Source organism: Ipomoea nil, unplaced genomic scaffold, assembly GCF_001879475.1.
Source record: "Ipomoea nil cultivar Tokyo-kokei standard unplaced genomic scaffold, Asagao_1.1 scaffold1834, whole genome shotgun sequence".
Lineage (NCBI taxonomy): Eukaryota > Viridiplantae > Streptophyta > Magnoliopsida > Solanales > Convolvulaceae > Ipomoea > Ipomoea nil.
In genome coordinates this window covers 4445355-4461321 of record NW_017618262.1, presented here as the reverse complement: position 1 = coordinate 4461321, position 15967 = coordinate 4445355, and the positions used below count along the sequence as shown (strand labels likewise).

Here is a 15967-nt window from a genome sequence, read left to right as displayed (position 1 = left end):
AGTTCGAGTTTTCATTTCTTTAATAAAAAAGTCAATCCCCATCAATAGCAGGCTGGACTGATAGTGAAGGCTCATCGGGTTAGCCCAACATTGAATGCAAAAATTCAAGTCAGGCCCGTCTACTTCCTCATCACTTCCATGGTTTTTACACTACACACCAAAGCTATCCTGATTCCCTGAAGCAAGGAGCAAATGCCTGCTAATTTGCAGAGTTTCTATCTCTTCCTCTACAATTCTCTTCAGGCCTTTGGATGGTAATTCTTCTGCCCCTTCTCTTTCGACTTACATGCTGTTAAGCATTGGTTTAACTCCATATATGCAGGGCAGTTTCACTATGGAGACTCTTGATCAGCTTCATTTCCACTGGGTCAATCAGTGGGGCTTACGCTTCAGCTGGAGAGCTGATTTGTATGTACTGAACCATTTGCTTTTCTGTAAATTATTGTAGACCTGTCTGTGCATTTATCTGATTTATGTTTATGTGTTTTTTGTTCGAGGCTAAGGTTTTCTGCAAAGTCTGGCATTCTTGGAAGTCTTACATGGCGCTATAGGTGAAATTGCGATATGGGTTTTCACTTTTCTGCATTATATAATGGCATTGTGTAGTTAATTGCTGATTGTGAGTTGAAATTTTTGAGCTTTGATTAAGGGATTGTTCCTAGTGGAGTGCTACTCCCTTTGATGCAGTGGGGTGGGAGAACTCATTTTTTACTTGCTATTGTTCGCTCAATCAGTGAGGTTTGCATCCTATATTACTTCTCTAAATTAAACTTTTATTAATCAATACTGTCCTGGATGTTGGGAAACCTTGTACATTGTAGCTGTTTGTTTTGTTGAGAAAAGTCCCAATGGATGCAATTGCTTCAAAATTTGTTAATGTCATATGTTGTTTCAATTGAAGCATGTGCTCCATCTCAACTAAAAGCCTAAGCTGATAGTTGGATTGCACGTTAATGGTTATATGCTCAACATGCCCCTCACGGTGGGTTCTAAGCAACACATGGACCGTAGTCGCTTATTGGGCTGATACCAAATTGAAGCATGTGCTCCATCTCAACTAAAAGCCTAAGCTGATAAGTTGGATTGCACGTTAATAGTTATATGCTCAACAGTTTCGTCTCCGGGTATGAATTATTTTACTGGAAATATCTGTTAACATAGTTTTGCTGCTGCTTATTATAGGTCCAGGAATTGCCAGCAGTTTTCATAACGTTTTCTGCTTGGAGCATATCTGAAGTTTGTTGCCTTCCTCCCTTAAACATTCAGTTGAACTATTCGTTTTAATCGTATGAATCCCAAATCTTGGTTGGTATCTCTTGTGATTATGACATTGTGTTGTTTGATGCAGGTGATTAGATATTCACATTATGCCTTGAATTGCTTTAGCTCTGCTCCACATTGGGTCACTTACCTCAGGTTTGATTTTTTTTTTTTTTTTGTACTTGAAAGAATAGGAGTAGTGATCGAGTAGCAGAGGCCGAAGATTGTATGATTGGAAGGTGTTGTATGATTTTATCGTGATCAGGTACACTGCTTTTATCGTGCTGTATCCAATTGGAGTCGGTCCTGGCGAAAGTAAGCTAATAATTAAGCTGGTGGCATGTTAAATCTGGGTATAAGAGATGTGGATAATCCATTTGATTTGTTCTAAACTTGCAAAGATTATGTTGTTGTGTAGTGTGGCTCATGTACCAGGCACTTCCGGTTATAAAAGAGAGAAACCTATACGCAGATCGCCTCCCTTTCAGCTATTATAACTTTGTTTTGGTATGTTTAACACAGACGACTTTTCTTGGCTTCATTTTCTACAATCTAATTAGATATTATGGAGGAATGATTCAGTATAATTAAAGTGTTGATTTATGTAAATTCAGGTGGTGCTTATCTTATACCCAGTTTTGTGGCTGAAACTTTACCTGCACTTGTTTAAGCAACGTTGTTCAAAATTGGGTAAACGTCAGAAGACCAAAAGAGGTTGAAGGGGAATTGAAGCTGCAAATTTGCAAATTAAGTAACCCCAATGTAGCCTTGTGTGTGTGTTTTCCAGGCTATCTTCCCCTCTAGTCTCATGTGTAGTAATTCAGATTTCAGACAATTAAACAGGATGTAATCAATGGAAACCTATTTCTAGATGACCGACAACTAGATGAACAAGTTAATTTTAATTTAATTGCATAATTTTAGATTATTCATGAAGTTTTTTTTTTTTTTTTTTTTTTTTTTTTTTTTTTTTTTTTTTTTTGAGTTAGATGACTCAATTATATGTTGTGTGTAGTTCCTTGACCTATTTGAACATTATTCATTTAATTTATTGCACAAAGTAAAACGGGAATTAAAAAGAAAAGAATCTGAGAAAAATTAAGAGGATTATGCTCTGGGGTCCTTTTCTCCTTTAGTTTCATAAGATGTAGGGTCATTTGATCTCATACGATAAAGTTAATTAATCGGAGTGGTTATGCTTAAGTATGATACGATGACTATGGAAAAAGATAATGAAAAGTCAACAATTGATTCCAAACATGAAAGAAGACACAATTTTACATGCTTTTACAGTGGAGGGAGGCAAAGCCAAGAAGCTTGAAACAAACTTTGGGGAATCAAAAGAAAAGACAACAAAAGACCAACATCCTCGAACCCCTTAGGATCCGGCACACAATGATACAGAGATGAAATCCTTAGTAATCTGTGGTGGGGAGTTGTTCGTGAGTGTTCTGGCAAATGAAGATGACTTGGTAGACCAATGCGGCGATGCCGGCACCCAGGAATGGGCCCAGCCAGTAAACCCAGTGGCACTCCCAGCTCCAGCTCACCACGGCGGGGCCGAACGACACCGCGGGGTTCATAGATGCACCGTCGAACGCCCCGCCGGCCAGAATGTTGGCACCCACTATGAAACCAATGGCGATCGGGGCAATGATCCCAATGTTGCCCTTCTTCGGGTCAACCGCGGTGGCGTACACCGTGTAAACCAGCCCGAATGTCATCACTATCTCGAAAACCACCGCGTTCCACGGCGCCACTCCGGCTGACAGCCCAAATGCTGGTGTTTCCTGCATGCCATAATAAAATCGTGTCATAATATATCACATAGTAATTGATTTTGGTTCAGAGAGTCGAGTCTAATATTCTGTTATGCTTAGTTTGATTCTGATACCAATTGTGTTCTGATACTGATTGTCAAATATATAAAAGATTGCTTACCAATCCACCGGTGGCAAACTTGAGAAGCAAGCAAGCAACGACAGAGCCGAGCAATTGGGCAATCCAATACAGAACACTTCTGAAGAGGGTGATGTGACCGCCGACGAAGGCGCCAAATGTGACAGCAGGGTTGACGTGACCACCGGAAATGTTGGCGCCGACGGAAACCGCCACGAAGAGTGCAAAAGCGTGGGCTATTGCCGCAGAAATGAGTCCGGCGGGGGTGGCGGCTCCATTATCTGTCAGCTTATCTGTCGGAAAATCGAACAAACAATTTGCATTGTCAGAAACAACGAAACTACGGACGCGACGAACCGATAAACTAACGAGTAACTAACAAAGCGCTTACTGAAAGCCATGCCGGAGCCGGAGCCGGCGAAGACGAATATGAGCATGGAAATGAACTCCGCCACGGCGGCCTTGAGAGCATCCGGCTGGGTAGCCTCGCCCACGCTTCCAATAGCGATTCTCGGAACTGCCATTTCTAGAAATTTACAAAATTTCTTAATTAAACTCTAAACAGAGAACACTAATTTAGTCGTAGTTGCACTACTGCCCTGTTCTTCCTCGTATTCATGGGCACATATTTATAGTACCCAAAGGTAGGAGCCACTTGTTATTGCCTGGTTGGCGAGCCTCTAATTTTCTACGACACGGCCACGTGGCAGTGAACATGATGATAGGCATCCACCATGGATGCGATGATATATGAAAAGTGAAACCGGTAAAAAATAAAATAGCAAAATTATGGGGCCCATCCTCTCAATGATTGCTCACAAATTTAATTTAATCGACCGACCAGTCGACCACCTTATGGTGAGGTATGTCTAATAGAGAGTTCTCTCACAGTTACTGTTTTATCTTACTTACATGAGGACTGCACTTCGGGTGAAGAGTGTCTTATGGCTCTAATTGGCAAAAAACTATAAGAAAGTAATCCGTTAAAATTGTCTATATCTAATTAACTGATTCAAACTAAAAAGGTCAATTAGCATCTTTATGAGGAGCCGAACTTAGAACCTTGTGCATGGTTATAAAACTAACGGTCAGATCATCCCGTTGAGGTTGCCTAGAAATTATTCTGAGTGTTATTAGATCTACAAAACAATTGAGTAATTTAATTATAGATCGATTTCCATGTAACTCTACATGTTTATTTAAAGTAAAGAACAAAGGTAGGTGCAGGCAAGAAAACCATAGCCACAACATTTTGTTTGTTTAAAAGAGTGAGGGAAGATGGTGGCTAATGAAAACTTTAAAAAATCTAGGTGGTGATGTGTCATTACTTAATCACAATTTAACAACGATAATTGAGTTGTTAGTGGCAAATAAAATATTGAGAGTGCACCGTGGCAGATAGTGGACTTGGTGCTACACCACTAATAATATACACAAATTTATTTAAAAAATTAAAAAGTGATTAGCAAACTAATCCCTCAACAATATATCCAATGCACTTTTTGCCCAAGAAGCAAATATGTCAAAAATTAAGGGAATTTTTTATGTTGTTTTATAGTATCATTAATTAAATTGTAATCAGCTCAGTAGTTGGACATGTTTTGTTTATGTTATCTGTTTACTAATTAAATTGCTTTGGACGGCTAAAGGGACAAATTTCCTTTTTGTTTACAATGTACAGATAACAGATCAGTTCTGTTTTCCTTGCTTAGACTTTTTCTACAGAGAATATCATACGTTTCAGCTTAACCTTCTTACAAACTAACCAGCCAAAATTTCCAGTTTTGGAAAGAAATGTGAAAACCTTAATTGTGAATCCCCACACCCCGCTCGATAGATGTAAATCACGGTAACCCAATAACTTCTCAAAAAGTTGAATCCCCAACCCGAATGTAAATCAATGATTCAGCAAACAAGGTCAAATGTCAATGCGCACAAGAGATCTGTTTACTTTGTGGTCTCTTCTCCTAAATACAACCCATTGAACCATTGATCTAATCCCATACACGCTACTATTTGACATCCTTAATTGGATGGATAGGTGTTAGGCGCAAATTATGTTGTGCAACCATGTTGCAAAAACAACGTCGTTTTGACTAAAAACGCGCGTCCCACTTTAAAAATAAAAAATAAAAAAATTCAGGTTCGATTCCTGGCAATAGCATTTTTTTGTGCATAATTTGAATTATATATCCACAAATTCATAACTATATATCCATAGTGAATGAAACACAAAATCCAGAATGAATGAACTAAATATGCACAATGAATTAATTAAATATCCACAATGAATGAACTAAATATCCACAATGAATTAATTAAATATCCATAAATTCATACTATATATCCACAACTTTTATAACTATATATCCACAAATTCATAACTATATATCCACAATAATACTGTTGAGGGGAATCAAAACTGAATATTTTTTTAAACTGGGACGCGCATTTTTAAATAAAACGACTTCCACAGCATAACTACCGGGTGTTAGGTGTTGAGCTGTTGTAGGCCCATTAATAATGTTGGATAAGTGTGAAAAAAAATGTAGTGTTGTGTTAGGTTAATTCTGATGGGCTTCTTGGACCATACTTAACTATTGACTAAGTTTGGGCCAAGAGTATTTTAATCACCCAAGTAATATGAACAGAAATGACCCATAATCAATGGCGATAGAGCATGGTGCAATTGTTATACCATGGAGGCATGGACTAGGTTCATATTGTATTGTGAATTCTGATACAAAAATTTTGTACCTTCAGTTAACATATTCTATATTTAAAGTTAGCTATTTCTGTACATGTAAACAAATAACTTGATAATTGCTGACACATAATATGATAGCTACAAGTATAGAAACTATCAACTGCAGGTACAGAATGTGTCAACTATAGATACCGAATCTGACTTGATAATTGCTGACACATAATATGATAGCTACAGGTACAAAAACTATCAATTGTAAATACAAAATGTGTCAACTATATAGATACAGAATGTGAATGTTATTTTTGGACCAGAATCTACAATGCAAGATAGACCCTAGTCCACGGTATAATTTACCAGCATGGTGAGTTGTTAGGTACTACTAATCTACACTTCAACATATGGAATAATACAACAAAAAAACTCGTACTGAACTATGTCCCTTGCGAGAAGGTATAGTGAAAGTCTGAAATGGTCACTCTCACTTAGCTTTTACGTTGTTCGTCGGTCAATGCAGTCTTTATCTCAATGTGAATCTTGCATTGACTATGGTGCATCGTATCATGCGGTGCTACAAGTCCAAGAAAAAAAAAAAAAAACTAAATATTTCAAAAAACATCGTTAACAAGATGTTTGGTCTCTTCTCATAATAAAATGGACCAAAAATAAATAAAATGAAGTCTATAGATGTTTGTAATGATTAATTTAATGATGAGGGCAAGTGCTTTGCCATAAAAAAAAGTACTCCCTAATTATTTGACTAATTACTAATCTAGAAACATTTTGATTAAAGGCCTTTATATTTGACTTTGCCTGACTACTTACAACATATAATATAAAGTTATATAGAAATATATTAGGGTACATAGAAGTGCTATCGAATTTTGTAAATAATTATAATAGAATATTCTATTTTCTTCTTCTTCTTCTCCTGTAGTTGTTCCTCTAAATGGATTCCAACTTCTGACTTGTTCTAATATTAATAGTAAAAAATCAGTGTCTATCACTATGTCAAAAGTTATAACTAATAATAAAAGTGCAACTTTATTTTCTTATACTTGCATATTAATGATCAAATTAAATTAAAAATCAACGTATATCACTACATTAAACGCTATAGTTAGTATCGAATGTGTAATTTTATTTTCTTATACTTACATAGTAGCCAGCTTCACGTTTCGATTGCAGGATGTTAGACTCGGTACTCTAAGGCTCTGCCTAACTTGATTAATTTCTATTTTTTTTCCTATACAATCCATATTTTTTCAAGTAAGTATACTTTTCAACCCTTTTCCCACAACTTTTTGTTAGGTGGCATTGTAGTTCAAGTGGGGCACATGAAAAGGAAAGCTAAACCCTAAACCGCGTTATATATATATTTCTCCCCCACATAGTCCAATCTTTTATCCTTTTTTGATTAATTAAGACTCTTTTCTTCATACAAAAGTCATCATTTTATCCTACAAATCAAAAAATTTTCTTCATTTTTTATGCCGCCATACAACTACTCATACACCAAACTCCCCCCAAGTATCATTCATTTCAACACGTACTCTACCATGCATTAATTCCTTTCATTCCTTATAATAATGCAAGTAGAAGATTAATCTATATAGTATGTGTACGTACTTTTCAACTTGACAGTGTAAAAATATATATCTTTTTCACTAATGGCAGTCTAATTGGATTGAATTGGTATTTCGTTGATCGCAGTCTAATTGGAATTATATATGTCGGAGATCGAAGCCGGTCTATTTAGGTTAGGTTGGAGACCTTTAATTTGTACTATGACAACGTGTCGGGGGACATATATGTATGTGCAGTCGCTTTAATTTTAATTTGCTTAGCTTAATCATGGGATAACCTCACCTTGTACAATTTAAGTATAATTTTAATTTGCTTAGCTTAATCATGGGATAACCTCACCTTGTACAATTTAAGTACTAAGAAGTAAGAAATACAGTTAGTTTTTTTTTTTTTTTTTTTTTTTTTTTTTTTTTTTTGAAAACCAACGAAAACCACTTGTATTAATAAACACCAGAATTGTTACATAGGGGAACAGATACAAAACGAGGAATATAGTCTAAATACTCCACTCTATCCTCCCCTACACAATTTAGAGCTCGTTTAGCTAAATAATGAGACACCATAACATGTTGGCGACGGACATATATAGCGAAAGGTTACCATAAGCAACTGATGTAAGAATTCACGAATCTCGTCCACAATTAAGCCAAAAGGTGAGATGTTGACTCCCCCGCCACCGCCGTTGTGACTAATTGAGCATCAGTTTCAAGGATTACCCTCTCCCAATCCCTATTCTTTATCCAACTAAGCACCTCCCTTGCTCCCATTGAAGTAAGAAATACAGTTAAGAGCTAATATATCGTAATTAGGGGCTAAGAAATACAGAATTTTACTTTCACCGTTTATAAATGAGTTAATATCAGTTAGGGTTCTCCGAATATAATGGCAACATCACGTTTATGACCTTTATGTCAGGCTACGAACAAACTACGTTAAACCCGAGAAGCAATCTTGTAGTTCTTTAATTTAGGTAAAGTGGTTCCGATCAAATTTATCATATCTGCTATAATCTAAAATTATAAGTTGATGTTACTTAATAATTGAATCTTAAGGCTCAAAACCTTAGTATTATAAGAACATGTATATGTGATATTGAGTTAAAATTCTCGTGTAAAAAATAGTACTCCGTAATTAGTACATGCATTAGTAGTATTTATGTATGTAGTCCTTGTCTCCTTTGATCTTTACGAATCCAATAATGACCCAGATAATTATGGTTCCTCTCTTCTTTTTTTTTTTAGGTTGAAATGAAATATATTCGCACTTAAATCATCTTTTTTTTTTTTTTTTTTCGCACTTCAATCTTTTTTTTTTTTAAATTTTTGAAAGACCACTTCAATCATTTCATGCAACTAAAAGGTTAAGAACATCACTAATTGGTACACAATTAATTAAATTTTTTTGAGTTAAACTATGAGGTGTCTTGAGCAGATCCTAACTGTAGGAGACACCTTTAAGCCTGTACCCTAATGCTCATTCGCATCGGGCCAGCCCAATTAAGGGGCAAAGTGCTGGTTATATTGATTTTTTCATCATACGAGAGAGATTTTGAACTCCCGACCTCTCTTAAGTAATGAGAGTGCACAGTCACTCACGCCAACAAAACTGATCTACACAATTAATATTCGTGGCACCTTTAAAATACTTTCATCATTTTTCTCTAACAAATATTGGATGTAAGACAATTTTGTTGGACTCATAGAACTCATAAAGTAAACACTACGATCTGTACTTGAGCAGATCAGAATGGACCATACGACTAGCATGCAACCCACAAGGTATACTTTAGTCATGATGGTTATACCTACTGTAGCTAGCCAAGCTAGTATATGAATGTACATTTGTCATCTCCGTTTGAAATTTGTTTTGGTCGTGGACCAATGAAAATGTTCCCTTACAACTCAAGCAAGTTTCGTATAAAGACCGGATCATTAATATTTCAACGTCCTACTATATATTTCACTATCATATCCTTAATTATAACCCTACCCCTTCCTTTGCTTCTCCTCACATGCCCGCAAGTTAATGACCAAACATCATATCAATCTAGAAAGTGTTTATGGCAAATCTAGTGACCAACGAACTTTCTAAAGGAATATAATCATCTTCTCAAAACTATGGTTTTTATCTATGAAAATTTCCTCAACCATTCTAACAAATTCGATCCGTCCGACTTTTAACATTTTCTTTTTAATAATTATTAGGTTTAGTACTTGACTAAGCTAGATATATTGATTTTGGTAGCAAAAATATTTGAAGCTAAAACTGAAAGTATTCACATAAATTTTGGACCGGAAGGAGTATAATTGTACTTCTAGTTTTGGCTAGTACTATTGTTGGTATGATGATTTTGGTGCTTCACATATGATTAATACTGGTGGGGTTGACAGGTAAAGTCGTTACTTGTTAATTAGGAAGCAAAAGGAGGTAAAGTAGAGGTTGGTCTTTGCTTTTTAAGACCGTTAATTTGGTTGGCTCGAAAAGCCATTTTAAAGAAAATAAATTAAAATTATAAACAAAAATTAGAAAAGTTGGAACAGCATAAGTATTGGTTAGGCTAGGAAGCTTTAATTTTGAATTGGTCAATTTGGTCTTTTACGTAATAAGTTAAAGGTTAAAATTTGTGTGAGATCATCTCATGAATCACGGATCTGGATTTGAATCCGTGAGATGAGTCGGTTAAGATTAAATGTAATATTTGTACTAGTAAATGTAATACTTCGTACTAATTAGGAATAAAATGTTTGTTACTTATAAGGAATACATAATACTTTTAAATTTTGATGTAAAAGTATTACTTTTTTTCATCAAAAGTATTATATTTCATTATAAGTAATAATATTGCACTTATAAAGGAAAATGTAATACTTTTATATCAAAATGTAAAAGTATTACATTTTTCATATAAGTAATAAACATTTTATTCCCAATTTAATATTACATTTCATCTTGACCTGACCCGACTCACGGAGAAAGATCCATAAACAGTCTCACGCAAGTTTTTGCCTTATATTTGGAGAGTCGAGTCCAGTATCTTGCCATCAAAACGTGAGATTGACCACTACACAAGTATTAAAAAAAAAATTAAAGGTGTACATTCACTATTAGTTATAATTTTTAGCATAGTAATAAGTGCGTAATCATGTAAAAAAGAACTAACTTTGGCATGGTAATAAGTGCGCGCGTAATCTTGTTAAAAAAAAAAAAAGAAGAAAAAAGACTAAGTTTCGGTATAGTAATAAGCGCATGATCTTGTCAAAAAGAGCTAAATCGATGCTTTGATTATCTTCACGAACCGTGTATGTATGAGTAATATTAGCCCTTAGGGTTGGGGTTCAGCCTTTTGGAATAATGAGTAATATTAGTGATCCTCCCAAATGCTCTGTCGGGCCGGGGTGTGGGGGGCCCTTAGGGTTGGAAGAATGAGTAATATTAGTGTTGGGGTTCTGCCTTTTGGAAGAATGAGTAATATTAGTGTGGAAAGAATGAGTAATATTAGTGTGGAAAGAATGAGTAATATTAGTGCGGTGCAAAAATGAACAATAATTGCAAAAGAATAATTCACACTGTACTACTAAATGCTTAACCGTACAGGAATTAGGATAATGTTAGATGCAATATATATAAATTTGGTAACAAATATATACTTGTTACAATTGTCAATTTTGTGGTCTAGTGACAGATAATCAGTAATACCCAAAAAAAATACTTATCACAGTTTACTTTTAAAATACAATATTTTTTTTTATATATACATTTGTGTATCCTATTCTATTAATTATGGTAAAAACAGATAATTATTTTCGTGGTAATAGATTTCGTCTTTTGTGGATAATAATTGAGAGAAAAATAATTAATTGTTTATTCTTACTAAATGAAATAATTAAAGAAATTTTAATAGGATTCACACATTGACTGTAGGAGGAAGAAAGAGAAGTGCACCATATATACACAGTACTCATATTCATAATATAGAGAGAGAGAGGAGTATGTTTATTATAGTAAGAAGAGAGAATTCGGCGCTGAATGAGTGCAAAATTTCCATATGAAGAAAACGAAATTACAAAAATATTAAAAAACACATGTCAAATCCTTTGACTTTCCATGAAGAAGAGAGGATTGGGTGTTGCCTTAGCTTGTTGTGACCTGTAACTCCATTCTATTCTATAAAACACTACTCACTGCAAACCCTTCACAGATCTCCCTTCAATTCCCTCACAAGAAGATCTCTCCAAAGATTTCTTCCTCCAAAACTCAGCTATTTAGGACTATTGTACTATAAACTGAGAAAATGGAGGAAATAGCTTCATTATGGAACTATGAAGAGGTACGTACGGTTTGTGTCGATTCATCTGCCTTTCCATTATGATATGATGTTTCTTTATGTTGTTTGTACGTACGTGTGTATCTATCTGTTGTTTCGTATGACAGGATTGGATATGATGTTTCTTAATGTGCATGTTGTTTTATATGACATACAGTTTTTATTTGTCTGTGAAATAGAGAGTTTTTGGTGGGGGAGGAGATCAAGGGAACTCCATCAATATATATCAATAATTCTGAGTAATATATAGTAAATTTAGGTTTTTGTGTGTTTGGTGAAACTACTGTCACAATTCTATTTCTCCAAATTAAGAAGGAACATGTTGCTGTCAGCAAGAACACATTTTGGAGAAATTTGGGTTTGGGTGAGGATGAATTCGGTAACCACTATTTGAAGGTGTACATTCGGTAAAATCCCATCTTCTGATCTTAATTGATAAATGATCATAATGAGGTAAATTAGTTTAGGTGGTCATAAGCCAGTGACTCAAACTAATAAAGTCAATAAGTTGCTCCTACTAACAGTCTAATAAATTTGACTGGAAATGGAGAAATTTTGTTAGATGTTGGTGAAGAGTAGTGGATTTTCAAGAATTGATATTTATCCTTTCCGGGCCCATTGTGCCACTTTATTCATTAATCTAGGTAAGCCATGGAATCATTTTACTAAATTTTCCAACTTAGAATCTTAACATTTGACTGACATTTATAATGATTCTGTTCATGCAAATGATTAGGAACCAGTCAACTAATTGCATTGAAATAAGGCTTTAATTAAAGCTAGTGATCATATCATATCATATCCTTCACAATTATAATAATTCTCTGCTAAAATTTCCATTTACAGTAGCCTAGATATAAATATAAATTGAATAAAAACTTAATTGTATCATTTTGGTGATCAGCTGCAGGCTATTGATGAATTGAAGCAAAGGCTTTTGTGCACTAATCTTGAACTGGAACAGTTGAAGGTTGAAACGTGCGAGGAAACAAGAAAGAGCAATGAATATGTGAAGCAACTGATTCATCTTGTGAAGATAGCTTTCAGGGAAAGAGATGAAGCTCGAGATCAGCTTCAGAAGCTGATGATGAATAATGTGAATTATCCCATAATAACCGCCAATTCATGCATTACAGAATCCAACAGTTTCTCTGAAACCTTCAATAATAATAATAATAATAATAATCACCACTCTCACGGCTCTTCCCCGGCGGCGGCCGAGTCGACCTTCTTGAAAGTGGGTTCCTCCCCGGAACTCTCGAATCTTGATTATAACGCCGCCATGGCGGCGGCGGCGGCGGATGTGAAAATCGAGAGTCTTGTGAAGGGAAAGCCTTTGCCGGAGAAAGGGAAGTTTCTGCAGGCCGTTCTTGAAGCGCCGCCGCTCCTCCAGACGCTTGTTGTGGCGGCGCCACTCCCTCGGTGGCGCAATCCGCCGCAGCTTAAATCCTTCCACATCCCACCGGTTTCCATCAGAGGCGGCGAATCTGAGATTTCACACCCACACCCGTACTTTGAGATGTCGACAAATACTATGTTAAATAATGTCGGGAATTTTCCTTCTGCGACTCTTCTTGGTAGCCAGATGATGATATCTGCAGGTAATTATGGGCATCCAGGGAAGCGGCAAAGATTCATGTGAAGAATTTGAATGATGGGTCCACACTGATTTTGTATAAAAGACATTATATTGATTCAGAACTTGAATAACATTATATTATTTTCTTGATTTTATCAAATACAGTTCAGGTTTTTAGAGAATATATTCAGGTTAGGGATTACATACGAAACTTGATCCATTTTTGGTCAATATGGTAATAGTCTTTTTACATCATTTTCCATTATTAGCATATTTTAGTCCCTTAAGATCAGTGATCTGAGTAAAAGATGGATTTTTTTTTTCCTAATTGCCAATGAAACTTTGGTCTAATTCTGGAGTTGCCGTTTGTCCTAGGGAATCTGGATAGCCAATAACAGCTATTTAATTACCACGTAATTTGTGGTAATCTTTGGTTTAAGAAGGCTATAAAAATTTTTATGTGTCATTTTTCAGAATTTCAAAACTATCCATATGAGTTCTTGCCTCCAAGCATTAAAGAATGTGCAGTTTGCATGAGAGAATTTTTTTGATTAGACCACAATCTGAGGTCGATTCAATAAAGGGGCAAAGTACGAACTATATTGATTTTTCAATACAAGAGATGATTTGAACTCTCAATCTCTCTTAAGGGACGAGAGTGCACGGTCACTCATACCAATTAAGCTGGTATATATAAAGCTACAAAACAGTTGTATGAGTGAATTTGAGGTTGGTATTTGGTAATGAGGGTGAAAATGGTTTACAAAGTAGTTTTAGATATAAAGTTGAACTTATTACTCCGTCAACGATTGTGGCTGTAGTTTAGTGGTAAGAATTCCACGTTGTGGCCGTGGAGACCTGGGCTCGAATCCCAGCAGCCACAGATTCTTTCGATCCACCTTTTAAATTGTCCAAATCTACCCCGCAAAAAACGTGTTGGATATTTTTAAACTCTGCCTAATTTTGTGGATTGGGCTCAAAATTACTTTCACAATTTGTAAACCCAATCTTTTCTGCCCAAATCTATCTCGCAAAAATATGTTTTGAGGGAATTCATTGGACATTTTAAAATTCGGCCCAATTTTGTAAATTGGGCTCAGAATTACTTTCACAATTTGTAAACCCAATATGTTATCCAAACACATGGTAAATTTCGGCAAATTATGCTGTGCATGGTGCACATGGTTGCAAAAATGACATCGTTTTGACTAAAAATGCGCGTTTAACTTTTAAAAAAAAAATCAATTTTGATTTCCGACAAAAACATTATGTTGTGCATAATTTGAACTATATATCCAGAATGAATGAACTAAAAATCCAAAATAAATGAACTAAAAATCCAGAATGAATGAACTAAATATCCAGAATGAATGAACTATATAGTTCAAATTATGCACTGACGGGAATCGGAACTAATTTTTTTTAAGTGGGACGCGCGTTTTTTGTCAAAATGACATCGTTTTTGCAAACGTGTGCACTATGCATGGTGCACACGACTGCACAGCATAACGATTGGTAAATTTCTCTATGGATCATCATTCACACAGTTGTGTGGACTATGAATACAAAGTACATTTTTAAATATATTACTTTTTCAACCTGTTGAAGCATAAAGAGTTAACACTGCCTTTATTGATACTCGATCTCATGACCTCTCATATAAGAGAGTCACTGCATGCCATCTGAGCACAAAATGCTTGGCAAAAATATATTATTTGATTGTATATAAAATAATTTACTGTCAATAATCAAATAATGTATTTTCATGAATGCAAGATACATTTTTAATATACTAAAAGTACATTATTTATGTATTGAATGTACATTTTTTATAGTATACAAAATAATGTAGTTTCAGTACTTGAATAATATACTTTATGTATATAAATAATATACTTTTTATTTGTGGTTTACACAAATGTGTGATTCATGGTCTATAGAACAATGATCCCCAAACACACCTCTTTGGTACCAAAATGATTGAGTAATAGTACACCTCAAATTTCATATTGAAAAATTCATGAAACTAGATTTGTAGAAACCATCATATAAACCTAAGCTTAGTATAAAAATAATCTTTTTTTTTTGAAAGAATCACCCATTTAGAAATTAGAATGGTAGTAGTTGGGAATATAAAAAAATAAATTTAAAAGCAAATAATTAAATAAACGCACACATACATTATCGGCCGTCGGGTACCAACCCCAATCATCAACCTTCGCAATTCTTGTACGACGGTTTGGTCAAACAAACATGAAAACATCATTTTCCACAAACACAAACTTGTGTCACATCGATCTATATAGGATATAAGCTTTCACGGGTCCACCGCCCTTCTCTTATACATTTATGAAGGGATGTTTATTAATGATTTAATGATGGCCGCCGGGGAGCCAACCAATCGAGAGTTTTAATTTCATGTTATCAAGGAGAGGCCCGCCGGCCGGCGGTGGAGCTGTCGTCATTTATTATGTCATCAAGAAAATGAATATTTGTTTGAAAACAAGCTAAGGATCTAAATCCTCAGCTCACAGGTTACCTACCCAACCCATTGATGGTTAGAAGGTTTCAAAAGTGAAGAAGCTAGCTAGTTACGTTGATATATGATATA

At 35.2% G+C, this 15967-nt stretch overlaps 3 protein-coding genes and 1 non-coding gene across 4 annotated transcripts; 3 read left to right on the top strand and 1 right to left on the bottom strand.

Annotated features, from left to right (window-relative positions):
* LOC109192762 (very-long-chain (3R)-3-hydroxyacyl-CoA dehydratase 2) lies at positions 1 to 2469 on the top strand. Its single transcript, XM_019343463.1, has 11 exons — positions 1 to 254; positions 323 to 408; positions 504 to 551; positions 650 to 738; positions 1183 to 1236; positions 1349 to 1416; positions 1526 to 1575; positions 1679 to 1767; positions 1875 to 2002; positions 2198 to 2209; positions 2392 to 2469. The coding sequence occupies exons 1-9, from the start codon at positions 193 to 195 to the stop codon at positions 1977 to 1979; spliced, it is 651 nt and encodes a 216-aa protein (XP_019199008.1). The 5' UTR covers positions 1 to 192; the 3' UTR covers positions 1980 to 2002; positions 2198 to 2209; positions 2392 to 2469.
* Positions 2470 to 2490: 21 nt separating this feature from the next.
* LOC109192761 (aquaporin TIP1-1-like) lies at positions 2491 to 3776 on the bottom strand. Its single transcript, XM_019343462.1, has 3 exons — positions 3551 to 3776; positions 3202 to 3452; positions 2491 to 3050 (listed from the first exon to the last, which is right to left on the bottom strand). Exons 1-3 carry the CDS (start codon positions 3681 to 3683, stop codon positions 2676 to 2678), a joined length of 759 nt encoding a protein of 252 aa, XP_019199007.1. The 5' UTR covers positions 3684 to 3776; the 3' UTR covers positions 2491 to 2675.
* Positions 3777 to 11670: 7894 nt separating this feature from the next.
* On the top strand, positions 11671 to 13540 carry LOC109193181. The gene is made up of 2 exons (XM_019344031.1): positions 11671 to 11780; positions 12682 to 13540. Exons 1-2 carry the CDS (start codon positions 11745 to 11747, stop codon positions 13417 to 13419), a joined length of 774 nt encoding a protein of 257 aa, XP_019199576.1. The 5' UTR covers positions 11671 to 11744; the 3' UTR covers positions 13420 to 13540.
* A 627-nt stretch (positions 13541 to 14167) lies between these two features.
* TRNAH-GUG lies at positions 14168 to 14239 on the top strand. Its single transcript has one exon. It is a non-coding gene; the product is annotated as a tRNA-His (tRNA).
* Positions 14240 to 15967: the final 1728 nt, after the last annotated feature.